Raw genomic sequence first — 14,542 nt, 5'->3', positions numbered from 1 at the left:
GTCTTGACAAAAACGATCAAACAAAGTAAAGATATAATGTATTTCAAATAAAATTTACAAATTATATTCTTTTCGGAAAAGTACAGAAGTGAGGAATGAGAATGCAAATCTCAGTAATATTATGGTGCTTGTATTGTTTTTTTCTCTCCCTTTCTTAATAGCTTGATAGAGTTGGACGTAAATTGGAGCAGTATTTTGTATTATTTGAAATGGTCGGTTTAGTTTATTGTGTTGGACTGTGCACTTGTCTATGGAAAGGACGGAAGGTAGGACTTGACAAGCCTAGGATTCCTATCCCGTTTTGAATGTTTTTGAATGGGTCATCTTATGTTAAATACATTTTTGTTGTTGTTATTCTTTTTTTTTTCTTCTATCGATCGAAACAAAGATATGGGATCTAGGTACAAATATAACCAGAGTCCTTAATATTCAACATGGTTCTAGTTACACAATTCTGTGACATGTGGTGAGAGAAGAAAAGTGTTCTCACGTCATCCTCACATCCGTGTTTTAATGTTACATAACATGTCATTTAGCTGACGCTCACACCCAAAGCAACTTACAACTGCTTTATATGTCAGAAGTCCCACTCTTCTGGGTTAAGTGTCTTGCTCAGGGACACATTGGCTGATGTATCGCAGTGGGAATCAAACCCGGGTATCCCACACCAAAAGCATGTGTCCTATCCACCGCGCCACCGCCATGTTACAAACACATGCATTCCTTTTAATTTGATGTAATGCGTTAGGCCTAAACATGTAGCCTGAAGGTGTCACAGTAGCACTCACTCCTCTTGTCGTGCTTGCGGTGCTCGGTTTCTCCCTTCATGCTGTAGTCCAGTTTCATCAGGATAGGCTCCAAGCCGGTGTACATCCTCTGGATCAGCTCGTGGTACACCACCAGCGGCCACAACAGTACGCTCAGGACTGAACAGGGGCACAGACAAAACAGTATCAACTTATACTTATACTGCCCTATTCCCTCACCAGTATCACAACAAGAGTGCCATACAATAAAAATGATGAGATCTATTTTAACACTTGATGTGATAAATATCCACTTGCTACAAAATATTAAAATACAAGCAGCATGACCTAATGGACTACATCTACAGGATTCCTGTCTACTGGACAGATTACCAGGGAATCCAATACCGCGAGAAAATGTAACTACTCCATTAACCTCTATCCTTGCCTGTTATCACACACACACACACCCCCCCTTTGTTTGTCAGGCCAAGCACACAATCCAATTTGCATCGGCATAAAGAAACTTAACAGTATCTTTATGCCCGTTAGGCAAAAGGCGACTCACCAATAATATAGGAGATCATGATTCCTGGTACATAGTGCCCGACCACGGCAAGTACAAGACAGCCACTGCACATCATCACACAGAACTGGGAAACAGAACAAGTAGAGGAAATTAGGCTATTACACCTTCAAGCTGCACTGGGTACAAGATGAGGAAGTGAAAAGGTGGCATCTCTGCAGGTGTGTAGTGTGTTTGTTCAGAAAGCAGAACCTGCTGAGATCAGACAGATTGCAACGTGCAATGTAGCCATCCCATACTTATTCTAATATACAGTTGCGTACAAGGTGAATTTGGAATAATTAAAAATACACGCCTTTAGGGTGATGGACAGGTGCGATGCTTTTCCTGTAAATTCCTTTCTTTGTGTGTCAAAGTGCTGTACCTTGCCATGGTTCTGTTGTTTGTACTGCAGCATCTCCTGCAGGTACAGGCAGTAGGTCAGGTAGCTTTCAGCCAGGTGGTGGCTGAGCTCAGGAATACTGAGCAGATGCTGCTCCACACTCATTGTGTCACTGTATGCAAACACACACACACAGAGAGAGAGAGAGAGAGAGAGAGAGAGAGAGAGAGAGAGAGAGAGAGACAAAACATTTGGTAAAAAACAAAAACCTGTACTTGAATGCTTGCAGAGGTAATGTTGATTCTTTGTTAATGCGATGACAGTGGAGACGCCCGGTAGCCTGAAATAAGTTCTGATGATAACTTTGTAAACAAAGACCGACTTCACAAAAAAATATCTTAACTGATGCTTTTATTTTCAATTTACAATATCAAGACACAGGAGCAGTGTCATAAAGGAAATCGAACAAGTAATGTGTGTATCGTGCACATACACTACATACCTTTGTGCAGCAGGAGCCTCAGCATGTTCGACTGAAAAACAATTAGCAGCAGATCATGAACATGTGTTTCAGCAAACATGTTTTTCAAGATTATTAAAAAGATTCAAGGGGTTTATGCTTTTGGGCCTTCGAGGTTAAAAATGTGTTTGATTACATGTTAATGTTGTTTATTATCAAGCAATTATACATTGGTTGTGAACTGGAGATTGATTAGAAGGTCATATTTCCATCAGGTATGCATTACCTGACACATACGAACACTAATAAACCTTTTGTTCTGATTTTCAAAAACTGGAATGGTCTTTCAGTCAAATTTTTTGCTAGAGAAATTCCCACCGGGACAAGGCCCAAACACTGCAGGAAAAATACTTTAATTTAAGCAGATACACAGTCCACACGCTGACACAGTCATAGCAGGCTTCTCTATCCAGTGAAGGTACTGGGATTCCACAAATATAGATTTTATTTGGCTCAGCAACGGTGAACGTGTGCTTGGGCAATGAGTGACAAAGTCTGAGAACTAGATTAAAGGCCTGGCTTTACCGGTAATGATGGGCAACTTGGGCTTCCATCTCTCCAGTAGCATGAGTCCCAGCAGGGACACACTCAACAGGAACATAGGCCGCAGGGAGGTGGATGACAGGAGCCTGTGGAGACACATAGATAAACAGCCTACCAATTGGCTATTTGAACGCAAAAATATAATAAACATACATGTGTTGTCAGGAAACTCACTTCCAAAGTAAACTAAATAAATTCATACATACAGCACCTCCATTAGTCGGATCTGTCATTGACAGCTGTTTCACAAGGCCTGGGCCACCAAGCATGACATGAGTGTTTGTTAGGAGTAAGAGGAAAAAAACCGAGGGGTGTAACTCAAAATAACTCCGGTTGAGTATTTTGTTTATTTTTGGAATGTTTTTGCTGATAGTGTTTAATGCATGACACCCATTTCTCCGAACTAAAAAACAATTACATTTAAGCTGCCTTGAAAGCTACGTTAGCATTTGGCTAAAGACGTGGGATTAGCTAATTTATCTTGACGTCCACTCGTAACATCCTCGCGGGCGTTAGCCTACCTAGCTACTGCTGTTCAATGCAACCTCATTGCGCTGTCAACAATGTGAATTACGTGATTTAACACTGACTCCACGGTTACCAGAATAATGTGTTGAGTGTCAGGGCGACAGAGATGCTGTAGAATGGCCTCTCCCAGACCAACAGCCTCTGCACCCATAGCAGCAAGGGCTCATACTGCGATAGCCAACCCTGAAGACGCTCTCGCAGGCGGACGAGCTCCGGGTTTTCGTCCCCGCAGGTGTGTTCCGATGTCACTGAAGGGAACAGAGCCTCAAGACCGACAGAAGAGGAGGTAATCGATGGGCGTCTTCTGGCCTCCTCCTCGCTCGCCATGTTTCCCCCACTTTGTTATGTTGTTGGGATATCACGGGGTATATGCAAAGAGCAGAGTCAAGTGTGACAGACTTCAAGAGAAAGTAAGCTTCCGGTTATTACTTTCACAATAAAACACATCACTTACCGAAACACAAAACACCAACAAGAAAATAAGAGATGTGTTTGGTCAAAAGTTTTAAAATTTTAGGGTGTTTCATCTTCCAAAGAAACACCAACATAATGATCCGTATTCATTTTAGAGATGTTGTGTCGGGCAAGGCGAGCTTATTTTACTTTGAAGGCAATATTCATTTCCGTTCTTTTTCTTGATGGTTTCTGGCAACTTGATGTACCGATACAGAGGGGCGAACGGATCACGTGTTTCCTTGTTTACGGAGAATGGGTTTAAAGCCTAAGAAGCCCGTTGTGCGGTGCCCCTGTGTGGTAATATACTGCTGCATGTATGAAATGTTGCACAAAGGTAAAACACCTGCAAACGCTCTCCCAAACCTGTTGCCAGAAACGGTTTAGTATAAAGAATATTTGCTTATGTGAATGTTTTAACCGAAAATGATTACTTATGTGCAATAACTTGACATTAACGTAGTAGACACATTAAAGCCAATGACATGGAGGTATTTATCGTTCACCTTTCTGAGGACAGAAAATGAAAAACTGACGACTGAGCTGGAATCTAAACCTTCAACCTCGGAGGGCCATGTCAACATCTTATCATGGTGAGCTATTGATAACAGTTCGATTTTGTTGTCCTATCATTGATGTTAACATTACTGAGGGCATACTTAGACATATAAATAGACAGGTAATCATATAATACTCTTAATATAGAAATAGACGGACATAAATAGAAGACAAGCATACCGAATACCTGCTATAAGTGTCAATGTTTCCCTTCTTTGCCCTAATTATCTATTTCCAAGTCTGTATACTGTGTCTATGTGTATATTTTTATGTCCATGCTTGGCTTCTATGTCAATGTATCCATTTATAATGTAAATCAAGTGTATTCTTACTTTCTGTGTCTATGTACATGATCACCTGTCTATGCTTATGTGCTTAATTTTGAATCATGACCGGATAATTAGAGCGTGTAATTTAATATTAATGCAGTTTGTAGATTGTAGATTATTATTTTGAAGGATGCAACCGGAAGCTGTTACTTAAATGCAATTCCTCTAACTTGACATTAGCTAATGCAGTTGTAGTAGCTGGCCACTAGAGGGCATGCCATCTCATTTTTACCGTTACCTAGATACAATTCGGCTGAGACTGTAGCGTTGCAGTTAGCTTTCTGAGCGAGTGCTTTCAATCCAAATGTAATGTAGCAGTAGCTTAGCCCGTAGGGAGTTGAGTTGGGAACCGGAGGGTCGCTGGTTCAAGTCCACATACGGACTGAAGTATGGTGGTGAATTGGTAGCTGCAGGGGTCCTAGTTCAATCCCTGGGCACTGCAAAGGTTCTGACTTGTATCAACTGGTATTATGTATTTTGGTTGGACTATTTATGTGTATTTAATTGTTATTGTAATTAATGAACACTAAGCAACTTCAGCCATAGTCCACATACTGCATTTATCCAGAAAACTTAGATGGGAAAAGACCACACACCTGCAAGTTTTGATACAAATGTTTAATACAGAAATATACAGTGTTGCACACATATTGATCAATTTGATCAAATGCAGCCAATATGGACATTGGGCTTGGAGACTTAAAGAGATTCAGTACATTTTCAAGGTTGGCTCACGGTCCTTTATAGTTACTTTAACACTATTAATCATGATGACATCTTCATGGTAACAGCAGCCCAGACAGGGGAGTTTACTTCCTTTTGTGGTCTCTCATTTCAGTCACAAGTTGATTTCTGAAAGACATAAGCACGATCTCCTATCGTTTTTGCTTATCAACCACAATGAGTAAAAAAGGCTTGAGAGGCCTACCTGGCGGGTTACACGGCCAGGAATCAAGCCCACACAGGTGATAAAAAGGAGAGTAAGGGACCACCTGTCCCCTGGTGCTAGGACAAAAGGGCATCAATACCTGCGGGGGTTAAGACCATGGCCTGCAGCAGGTCAGACAGAGAGATGATGCCCTTCACCACATCAGCCCGGTCCACCAGGACCAGCCGGTGGACCTGAAAGTGACAAGGAGAGAACAGGCTCCTATATTTTCCAGATTATCTGATTACATGAGAAATGTTTGACACCAGATTCATTCAAAGAAAAAATATCTACCTCCGCGTTGACTATACGGTCTATGATGGTTTCCAAGGTTTCATCGGGGTAACACTTGATCACTCCCTCAACAAAACACGTGCGCCTGCGAACGGCCTCCTGCATCGGCATGTCCAGATTGTTGTACGTCTTCTGGGCTGCTAGATTCTGCCATGGCGTGAACACAGATACCTCAGGGTCGGAGCAGGTGACACCAAAAACTGGTAGCTAAAGAATAAACTGTAGGGATTCTTTGAGAACTGAAGAACCGTGTAAGACTTAATACTTACAATCACATCAAATCTTGAGTAGAGTGACACCACTTTGCCTGAGAAAACAAAATATTGCAATCCATAATATCAGTGCTGAGATAGCTAAGCTTTATTGCAGACACAGGTCCATATTACACATCATACAGTATAAAAAGTATAAAAAGGAGATTCAAACATACAATATAATCCCTTATATAGCATCCCATATCGGATATACAGGCATTTGCACCAATGGCGTCTTAATCTAGAAGTGTATCTATAATAGCTTTTAAGAGGACTGTAGGGCTTTAGTCATATGGTTCTCTGACTCGTCCAGACAACACATAAACTAAACATCTGTTGTCTTAAGAGTGTCTCGCGGGTTGGCACTCTAGTGGACACAAACAGCTGACTGGCACTATGCCACCTCGGGACACCAAGCAGCAGCCTCATTGCATCTTTGGATGCTACCTTGAGCCTCAGCTGGGCAGTATGTAGCGGTGTGATGTGCAGAAAACATTGAAAGCCTCCTAATAAGCATGTTAGCTCGAGAATACATTTGACATCGCTGTCGGTAGAGGTCTTTGTCATTGGTCCAATCATTAGATATGACATGACCTAAGTGTTTGTTTCCTCACACACAGCAAGAGGACTTTTTGACAAATAAATGGTCGGAATAGTTGATTTCCTGTCCTCATCGCTTCTAACTATTATCATGTGGCTTTTCTCAAAGCGTTGTACTTTATGTCATAATCCAGGCCATACTAAGAACACACCTCAGCATCTGCTGCAGCCCTGCACTATATGGACAGAGCTGGACCAGATTGTCTGCATACATAACATGTTGCCCATGTTTAACCTATTTAACCTGATTTGATCATTCATCCGTATAAACATGAGTTAAAATAGGAGACAATATATCTCCTTGCCACACTCCATTACTAACACAAAGTGAAGCAGATACAACATTGTCTCATTTAACCTGAAATGTTTGATGGGCATACAAAAACACTGAAATTCTCACTCATAATTTCTGGAAACCTCTATCTAGTAATTTTACAAACAATCGTTCATGATTGATTCTATCAAATGCCTTTGCTAGACAATCAATAAAACATAGGAATACAGATGATACTGTCTCTTTAAGAGCATAGATACACAGGTCAGTTTCATGCTTTCCTTTGAACCCAAACTGATTGTAATACCCATCAAGACTAATAAGTACAGCTATCTAATGTAGAACATCCACACTTTGAAGTGCATACCTTGTTCGTCTACCACAGGTAGTGCAGATACTCGCCTTTCCACAAAAATGGAGAGGGCTTCATAAAGAGATGCTGTTTGCTGAACAGTGGCGATGTTCCTGAACGTCCCAATCCCAAGCTCCTGGATCGGCCTTCCGATGAATGGGGGCTTGGGAACTTTCTTCTGCTGCAAAAATCCAAACAGCATTGTGAGGGGACAAAAAGCAGGTTGTAAGGGAGCCACATGCTAAACATCTGCTTGCTCACAAATATATGGAGAAACTTGAGGATTCGTTTGTGGGTGAGAATGTGCAGGACGTTTCCAGACTCTGGGTCGATGACTGGCAGCCTGTGGATCTTATATTTGAGTAAGAAATAGATGGCATCAAAGAGGCTAAAATGGGAAGAGTAGAGGAGAGGCTTTACTGCCAGGTGACTAGAAATCAGTTGAAATAGTTCATAGAGGAGTGTAGTGTGCACTCACCTGGCCTCTGGGGAAATACTAATGAGGAAGTGATTGGAACACTGTAAGTAGACATCTAGACAGAAGAAGAGAGAAAGAGAGCTCTCATGGAAATTCACAGAAAAACTGGGAAAGGGAGGGGGGGGGGGGGGGTCTCTGTGATCAGTGTTGGTTATTTACTTTGAAATGAATCACCTCGCCATGTCTCAATCTTGTGGTTCTCCAGCTCATACATTTGAACCTTTAGAGGGGAAACCCAAACATCACGTTATGTGTCAGATTAGCATTCAAGTAGGTCCAATCAAATATTATTTATAAGTGTAGGTGTTGATTCAGGCCCTCTCTAGTTATATTAAAAAAGAAGGGGGTGTTGGACGCCCGGATGGCTCATTTGCTAAAGCGGGCGCCCATTAGTAGCGGTTTAGTCCTCGACGCAGCGGGCCCGGGTTCCAATGTGACCTGCGGCCCTTTGCTGCGTGTCGCCCCCCCTCTCTCTCCCCTTTCACGTCTTCAGCTGCCCTATGAAAATAAAGGCCTAGAATTTCCCAAAAATAATCTTGAAAAATACTGAAATAATAAAGAAGGGGATGTTAAAAAATAAGGTCTGATCTATGATATTTATACAATCCTAATAATAAAGAGGATCAGGGTTTACATTTTGGGTGGCGTAGGGTTGTCATGCTCACCAGAGGGGACTTGTAATAGCAATGGAGGATGTTGATGAAATCCGTAATAGTCAGCATACCTGTGAAAGGTTTCCATTATGAGAATTCATAGTGACTAATACTTCACTATGGCTGTTCCAATAAGCTCTCATCTTACCCACAAATCTCTGCAGCTTGCTGTCCCATAAGGGCGCAGCCCTCAAGCCGTTTGCCACCAGTGCAAAAAAGGCCTTTTTCACCTTTTGGAAGTCATAACATTTACACAGTCAGAGTGGAGATCTAGCAGGAAAAAAATCCCAAAACCCCTGTGTACACGTTTCTTACTTGTAGTTTGGTATCGAATATGACCAGTTTACAGCTGGTTGGAATGGCATCATAGCAGCAGTGACTTTTCATGAAATTCATGTAGACTGTGGCGTCAGCCTCTGTGTGGAATCACACGTTATACCACAGATCATTACAGCTGATCACACTACCTGACACAGACATACACACACACCTTTAAACAAGCCTGACCAGCACTGAATGTGTTCATACAACTCTGCTTATTTGCACATTTACAAAGCCGTACTGTATATGTTTGCAAATTATTGTAACCGTACCTTGTTTCTTTATTTCCCGCTTCTTCCCTGGGAGTAACACCTACGACAGAGCAAACACACATGACATTGTCAGAATGGTTTGAACTCCACAAACATTTTTGTTCCAAGATATATTCAACCCAAAGAAGGATTTCACCTGTGAGGGAGGCTCCATAATTCTGTTGGTGTTTCCATGAAAAAAGTTGATTTCAAAGCAGCAATCTCAAATTGCTGGGGACTCCGCTTGGTTTCCTGCCCTTTCCCATGAAGCAGTTGGGTCTATATTAGGAGCTCTCCAGTGGTATGCAGGCCAGGGGTAAAAGAAGCTTGCACAAGCTCAGGGGGAGGGACACTGAATAATCTGCCAAAACCACACATCCACGCCCCTGTCCCTTTAAGACGCACTCGTCATTTATCTTGGCTTCATGCTGGTTTAAAGGAATGCATTGGCTATCCTAAAAACACTTATTGCTATCTTAGATCAAATTTTTCTCTATTTATTGGCTGCAATGGGGTGTAGCACACACAAGGTGGAACTTTAGACATAGTATTATTCATTGAAGAGCTTTTACATCTTACATTACTTATCAAGGCCTGTCATCAGACGTAAAAAAGCATTACATTGTGGTTTATATGGGCTTCATGCAGTAACCGGTCTTTCAGAAAGCCTTTACATAAAAGACATATTGTTGGCGGTCAACTTGTGACAGTAGTGTGCTTCAAACAATGATTTCCCAGGGCTTTAGACTGTTGTTGAAACAGACAATAACTTACAAATGTCAAAGAAATGCATCCTTTATTAGATTCTTGGTTTTTCTACAGATTTGTACAATATTTGTATTTTACACAATGTACAAAATTAAAGGACTTTGTGCTGTATCAAATTCAGATGTTCGGAACAATTAGACAAAGGTTGAATTACAAAATAAATGTCCTGGGGACCATGTAGACCTCTGTGGAAACCAGATGTGCAAATGTCAGACCGCATCAACAAAAAAAACACGGCTGTTAGCCTGTAACATGTTCAGAATGTTCACTTCAAAAACACCAACCAGAAACCAAATACATATCGCATGAAACCGCTGGAGCCCATCCTTTCTGTAGACCTTCCCCATTGGAGAAAGGGAAGCTGATCTCTTAAATCTCCCCTGGCTACACAACCCTGGGACAGAGAAGTGGTTTTAAGGTTATGTGTTGCCACATAGAATCTGGCAATTATTGACAGTAAAGAAAATGAGACTTTTTACTACAAATGCTCAAAATAAGAGGAGTTGATGTTATTGGTTTCTGTGTGGTCAATGACCGTTTCACTGAGGTATGGAGACAGTGTCTCCATTCAAACTGTCCATTTCCTTTCTTTTGAATAAAAAAAAAAAAGGGAAAGTTTACAAGGACAGGAGGCAAATAATTTGATCCACAAACAGAAACTATTTGGTGTACAAAATCAGTGCTTGCTGCATGTGTATGACCAGTGCCCGATGTAAAGCTTCTTATGCATAGATGAAAGAGAAATTGTAACCCTAACCAAATATGGATAAGCCAAAATGACTAAGTAAACTGGTTTAGTCCCTTCTTCTCACAGAGCCCCATCACTAAAAACACACCTACTGTGAAACTCAACTTTTAGATAGGCTGTGAAAACCTCCACACACACTTTCATCAACTTGCCAAGTAGCAAGCAGCTTTAATATTACAGCTGTAATGTAGTAACTCAAAACGCATCACACAAGGCCCTACATCCCAGTCTGAACTCTCAAACAATGATAAATGTGGGTAGCAAAACATTTGGGTTGCAGCCAAGAAAAACAAACCAGCTTCCAATTCTTTGTTTAAAACAAGTCGCAGAGCAACAGACACTATGGCATTTTACTTGTGGCAAATTTATTCTGCAGTGCTGAGCTATAAGTGAATTTTCGAAATCTCCTCTGTCTGTTGCTAATTACTCTGGCCTTTGCACCTGTATTCTAGATCTGGAAAAGTAACATGTTTTGAGGCAGTTGTCATGAGTCATGAAATCAGTGTTGGTTTAATTTCCAGAGTCCATTACCACAGCTTGACGGGAGTGGAGTTTGCCGGTGACTAACCGGGCATGAGCAGAGCTTGGGCCTTGTCGACAGGCAACATAGACTCCGGATGGCAGGATCCCAGTTGTATAGGCGGAGTGTAGCGAGAGTTTAGACCCGGTTCTGGCCATCCAAGGAGGCTGGAGGCCAGCCATGTTGCATGATGGTTATCAAAAGAGCCGTGAGCGAAGAGTGTTGAGGTGTTTCTAAGCCCACACTGAAGAGGACGGAGGGATGCAAGACAACCAGGACAGAAGAAGGAGACAGGAGACCAGATTTGGGGAGCTTCCATATCAGAATCTGTTTCAGGATGTATGTGACCCATTGAGGCAAGCATGGAGCCCCAGAGACACAATATTGATGTCTGTGAGGATACCGAGGGGGGGCTTTGTCCGTGGTCCTGGCTGATTTCAATTGCACCGGCCTGAGGGTTCAGACTGTTGTTGGCCAGAACACAGGGGGGGAGGTGCAGGGCTGGATGAGGAGCTTCTGAATTTCGGTTGGAGAGGTCCGGACTAATCTCAGCGTTAGGTAGAAGCAGGGACTGGCTGCTCTGAGAGAGACTGAGCTGGTGCAGCACAGCGCTGGTGGCGATGAGGCCAGCCACACTGGTGAGATAGACGAGGCCGAGCATACATGAAACCTGAAAATACAATGAGGGTTATCAGATGAGCAAATCTTATAAGGTAACATCTATAATACCTCTAGTTTTGATTATATATCTTTTGTTGTGGTTTAAGTAATAACTAGAGGAGAAAATAAAGACATTGAAAGAACCTTGGTAAAGTGCTGATAGATGGCTGTGAGGGCCTGACTCCATGCAGATTGCTCCAGTAGCACACAGAGGTCAGTGTAGGTGAACCAGCCACGCTTCATCCCCTGACGCTCTGCAATGCTGGGGATACAGAGGCAAGAGTCACAAATACTCCATTTAAACTAGCTATGCCACTACAGTGCTGAAAAAAAAAAAAAGATTCAAAAAGTTTTTTATTCTACCAACCTGGTTTCCAGTTGACTTAGTAGATCAAATAAGTCATTTGGCTCTGTGAAGAGGCTCCACTCCTAGAAGATAGGACACAATGGTTGGGACAAAGACCATGAACCAAAATGCCAATGTGAGAACATTTCATCTGCTAATGCACAAGCACACTTACAATGGCATTCAAGAAGTTCATCTCCAGGTTATTGACAGTTTTGACGTCCAACTTCCCAGCCGCTCCCCACTCATCGTTGAAAACCTCTTCTTCCTCCCCTTCATCGTACAGGTACTTGCTAGCAACCATCTAATTCAATGTGAGAGTTCAGTGGATTTGTCAATGCAGTATTCTTATACTCACAGTCTGGGAACAAAAGTATCAATTTGCAGTGCTTCCTGAAATGAGCGGCAACAATACCAGAAATAACACTGACACATATGGAATGACCTATGAACCCAACACATACCATGGAGATCAGGAAGAGGTCAGAGGAGGAGATCTTTTGTAGGTATTCAGGGTTTCTATGTCGGAGCCTCTCTATGTAAACTAGAGCCAGCATCATGGCACATGGTGAAATGCAGGCCTCCCTAAAACAAAAAATAAATTAGTTTTACATGTATGACTGGCAGTGCAAAATTGGGTTCCTGTAAAATATATAATCTATGCATACATGAATAAGACAAAGAACAAACCTGGAAACATGAGCAGCATACTTCTTCTGAAGCTTTCGTATTGGGCTTGGGGCAGACTTCTGGAAGATTTCAACAGCGATGTCTAGAGTGACAGTAAGTGAAAACAAAAGTTCACTTGTGTGCATACACAATCCAATTGAGTTTACAATTTAATTGTGTATATGCGACAGTCAAGTCACATACGGAAACTTTAAAGTTGTCTTAAAAATATTTGCTATAAAACTAGATACTCTTTTGTTGACAGTGAATTATAACAAGTCCGGAAAAACAAACTTGCACATCCAGTTTTTATTAAGGTGACAGGGCGAGGCGGTTTAGTTCTATGTTTACCTAGCTAGCTAGTTTAAATGCTAATATTTAACTCACCTGTAACAGGGCAAGAGAGGCCATCTAAAGAAAGGTCTTTGTCCAGGCCATAATACAGTCGCTTTCTCACTCGTTCACTCAACTTCTGGTGTCCAGGAAGAAACTGCAAGAAGAACAACGTTGAGTTAGCTAGCTAGCCAGCTCGCGTAAAAAGCAGTAACGTTACGTAAAACCCTACCTGCAAACAAAACAATATGCTCATCACTAACTAATTTTACTAAGATGCACATTTAAAATGCTCCCATTAACACTAACGTTTCGTGAGTTTAAAGTAGCTAGCTGAGTATAACTACTAGTTATATAGGTTAAGGCCCATAACGTTAGATTACCAACGGAGTGAGCGCAACATGACAGTTAACGCTACGTTAGCTAACAAAGTACTAGCCTTAGGAGCTAGCGTTACTTAACGTTGTTTTTAACAACACATGATTTATTTTGAATTGGCAACATTAGCTAGCTAGTCAATATAACTTGAATAGGCCGTAACTAGGTAACGTTAGTTATATTCCTGGGCAGCATATTCGAAATTCGAATAAGAAACCCAATGTTAACTTAAATGGCTGACACATCTGTCAACCAACGTTAGCTTAGCTAGCTAAAGCGCCTAGCGTTAGCTTCCGTACTTTGAGGACCTCGCGTTGTCGTAACTCAAAAACATACCGTAAACTCCTGGAAGTCCGAAAACTGAAATGTCTTTTCGTTGAATAAAGCGTCGAAATCCATATCTACTATAGATTAAACATGAGTCCACCGAGTGTTGAAAAGACGACTATTTGGCCTGGTCCCCGTCTGACAAGAAACTGCTAGCTAGAGCTGAGACAGTAACACGCCCTGCCTGACATGGGACACTTCTCTAAACAGCAGCTTGCATCAGTTGATTAGCTAGCGCCATCTTCTGGCGTTAGTTGGCCATTGCTGAACAGTCGTGGATCAACCACTGGAGTCAGGCACATTCACAAAAATAATATCTGCTTTTAACTGCACTCTTTCTCACTCTGTCAATCAGGTTCTTCAAAGCAGATATCTTTCTTATGAAACCTAAGAACACATTGAGGTTCTTAACTGTACACAAACAGAAAAAGGTTTTCAGGTAAGGTTTGTCAAATATTTACCAATTCCATCTTGTTTCCCATACACTCACAACTTGGCGTATTTCAGAACGTTAATTTTCTTTTATTTATACGTACCCTGCATTATAGTCTATGACCCATATTTAATCTCTGTTCATATATAGTTACTCTTTCTAACTACTCCGCACTCCGCAGCCCTGTAGGTAGGTTTAGCAATGCGAGACTACTCATTCTATGAGAAAACGGTTCTGTTCTCATTTTCCTTAAGCCTTCCCAGGTCAATAGTTGTCTGGGATTATGACGTTAATTGTCGTTCTTTATATTTTCTTTCAAAAATGGTTAGACAGGAACTTTTAATGTATGTATTTCACAGACCGGAAAACA

At 41.6% G+C, this 14,542-nt stretch overlaps 3 protein-coding genes across 6 annotated transcripts in view; all 3 read right to left on the bottom strand.

Moving 5' to 3' along the window:
* Positions 1–3,572, bottom strand: part of retreg2 (reticulophagy regulator family member 2) — a 7,533-nt gene extending 3,961 nt beyond the window's left edge. The window contains exons 1-6 of the mRNA XM_034864761.1: positions 3,319–3,572; positions 2,700–2,803; positions 2,157–2,187; positions 1,697–1,826; positions 1,315–1,399; positions 789–926 (exon numbers count right to left, since the gene is read on the bottom strand). Coding sequence (XP_034720652.1) covers positions 789–926; positions 1,315–1,399; positions 1,697–1,826; positions 2,157–2,187; positions 2,700–2,803; positions 3,319–3,572 — 742 coding nt within the window. The remainder of the gene's footprint in view (positions 1–788; positions 927–1,314; positions 1,400–1,696; positions 1,827–2,156; positions 2,188–2,699; positions 2,804–3,318) is intronic.
* A 1,616-nt stretch (positions 3,573–5,188) lies between these two features.
* Positions 5,189–9,332, bottom strand: prkag3a (protein kinase, AMP-activated, gamma 3a non-catalytic subunit). 4 transcript variants are annotated; one of them, XM_034864770.1, is made up of 13 exons: positions 9,148–9,332; positions 9,012–9,051; positions 8,734–8,834; positions 8,567–8,648; positions 8,431–8,489; positions 7,940–7,985; positions 7,766–7,820; positions 7,549–7,675; positions 7,303–7,465; positions 6,077–6,114; positions 5,808–5,954; positions 5,514–5,707; positions 5,189–5,437 (listed from the first exon to the last, which is right to left on the bottom strand). In XM_034864770.1, the coding sequence occupies exons 1-12, from the start codon at positions 9,163–9,165 to the stop codon at positions 5,591–5,593; spliced, it is 993 nt and encodes a 330-aa protein (XP_034720661.1). In that variant the 5' UTR covers positions 9,166–9,332; the 3' UTR covers positions 5,189–5,437; positions 5,514–5,590. The 4 variants fall into 4 exon arrangements, with proteins under 4 accessions (XP_034720661.1, XP_034720660.1, XP_034720659.1 ...); XM_034864769.1 differs by having other exon boundaries at positions 7,303–7,468; positions 9,148–9,331; XM_034864768.1 differs by having other exon boundaries at positions 7,925–7,985; positions 9,148–9,330.
* A 1,312-nt stretch (positions 9,333–10,644) lies between these two features.
* On the bottom strand, positions 10,645–14,004 carry cnppd1 (cyclin Pas1/PHO80 domain containing 1). Its single transcript, XM_034864764.1, has 8 exons — positions 13,749–14,004; positions 13,089–13,191; positions 12,723–12,804; positions 12,497–12,617; positions 12,208–12,336; positions 12,054–12,115; positions 11,831–11,948; positions 10,645–11,696 (listed from the first exon to the last, which is right to left on the bottom strand). The coding sequence occupies exons 1-8, from the start codon at positions 13,809–13,811 to the stop codon at positions 11,070–11,072; spliced, it is 1,305 nt and encodes a 434-aa protein (XP_034720655.1). The 5' UTR covers positions 13,812–14,004; the 3' UTR covers positions 10,645–11,069.
* Between the last annotated feature and the right edge of the window lie 538 nt (positions 14,005–14,542).

Source organism: Etheostoma cragini, chromosome 24 (genome assembly GCF_013103735.1).
Source record: "Etheostoma cragini isolate CJK2018 chromosome 24, CSU_Ecrag_1.0, whole genome shotgun sequence".
Classification (NCBI taxonomy): domain Eukaryota; kingdom Metazoa; phylum Chordata; class Actinopteri; order Perciformes; family Percidae; genus Etheostoma; species Etheostoma cragini.
The sequence above is the reverse complement of the archived record's forward strand: the minus strand, read 5'-3'. Positions and strand labels throughout refer to the sequence as shown.

Coding starts and splice junctions, on each gene's coding strand:
- cnppd1 (XM_034864764.1), bottom strand. CDS start 13,811: ATGGATTTCGACGCTTTATTCAACGAAAAGACATTTCAGTTTTCGGAC. Junction 13,192..13,748: donor CGGACTTCCAGGAGTTTACG/GTATGTTTTTGA, acceptor TTCTTCTTGCAG/TTTCTTCCTGGACACCAGAA. Junction 12,337..12,496: donor ACCTCTTCCTGATCTCCATG/GTATGTGTTGGG, acceptor ACATTGAATTAG/ATGGTTGCTAGCAAGTACCT.
- prkag3a (XM_034864767.1), bottom strand. Junction 7,469..7,548: donor TCAAGTTTCTCCATATATTT/GTGAGCAAGCAG, acceptor GGATTTTTGCAG/CAGAAGAAAGTTCCCAAGCC. Junction 5,955..6,076: donor ACTCAAGATTTGATGTGATT/GTAAGTATTAAG, acceptor ACGCCATGGCAG/AATCTAGCAGCCCAGAAGAC.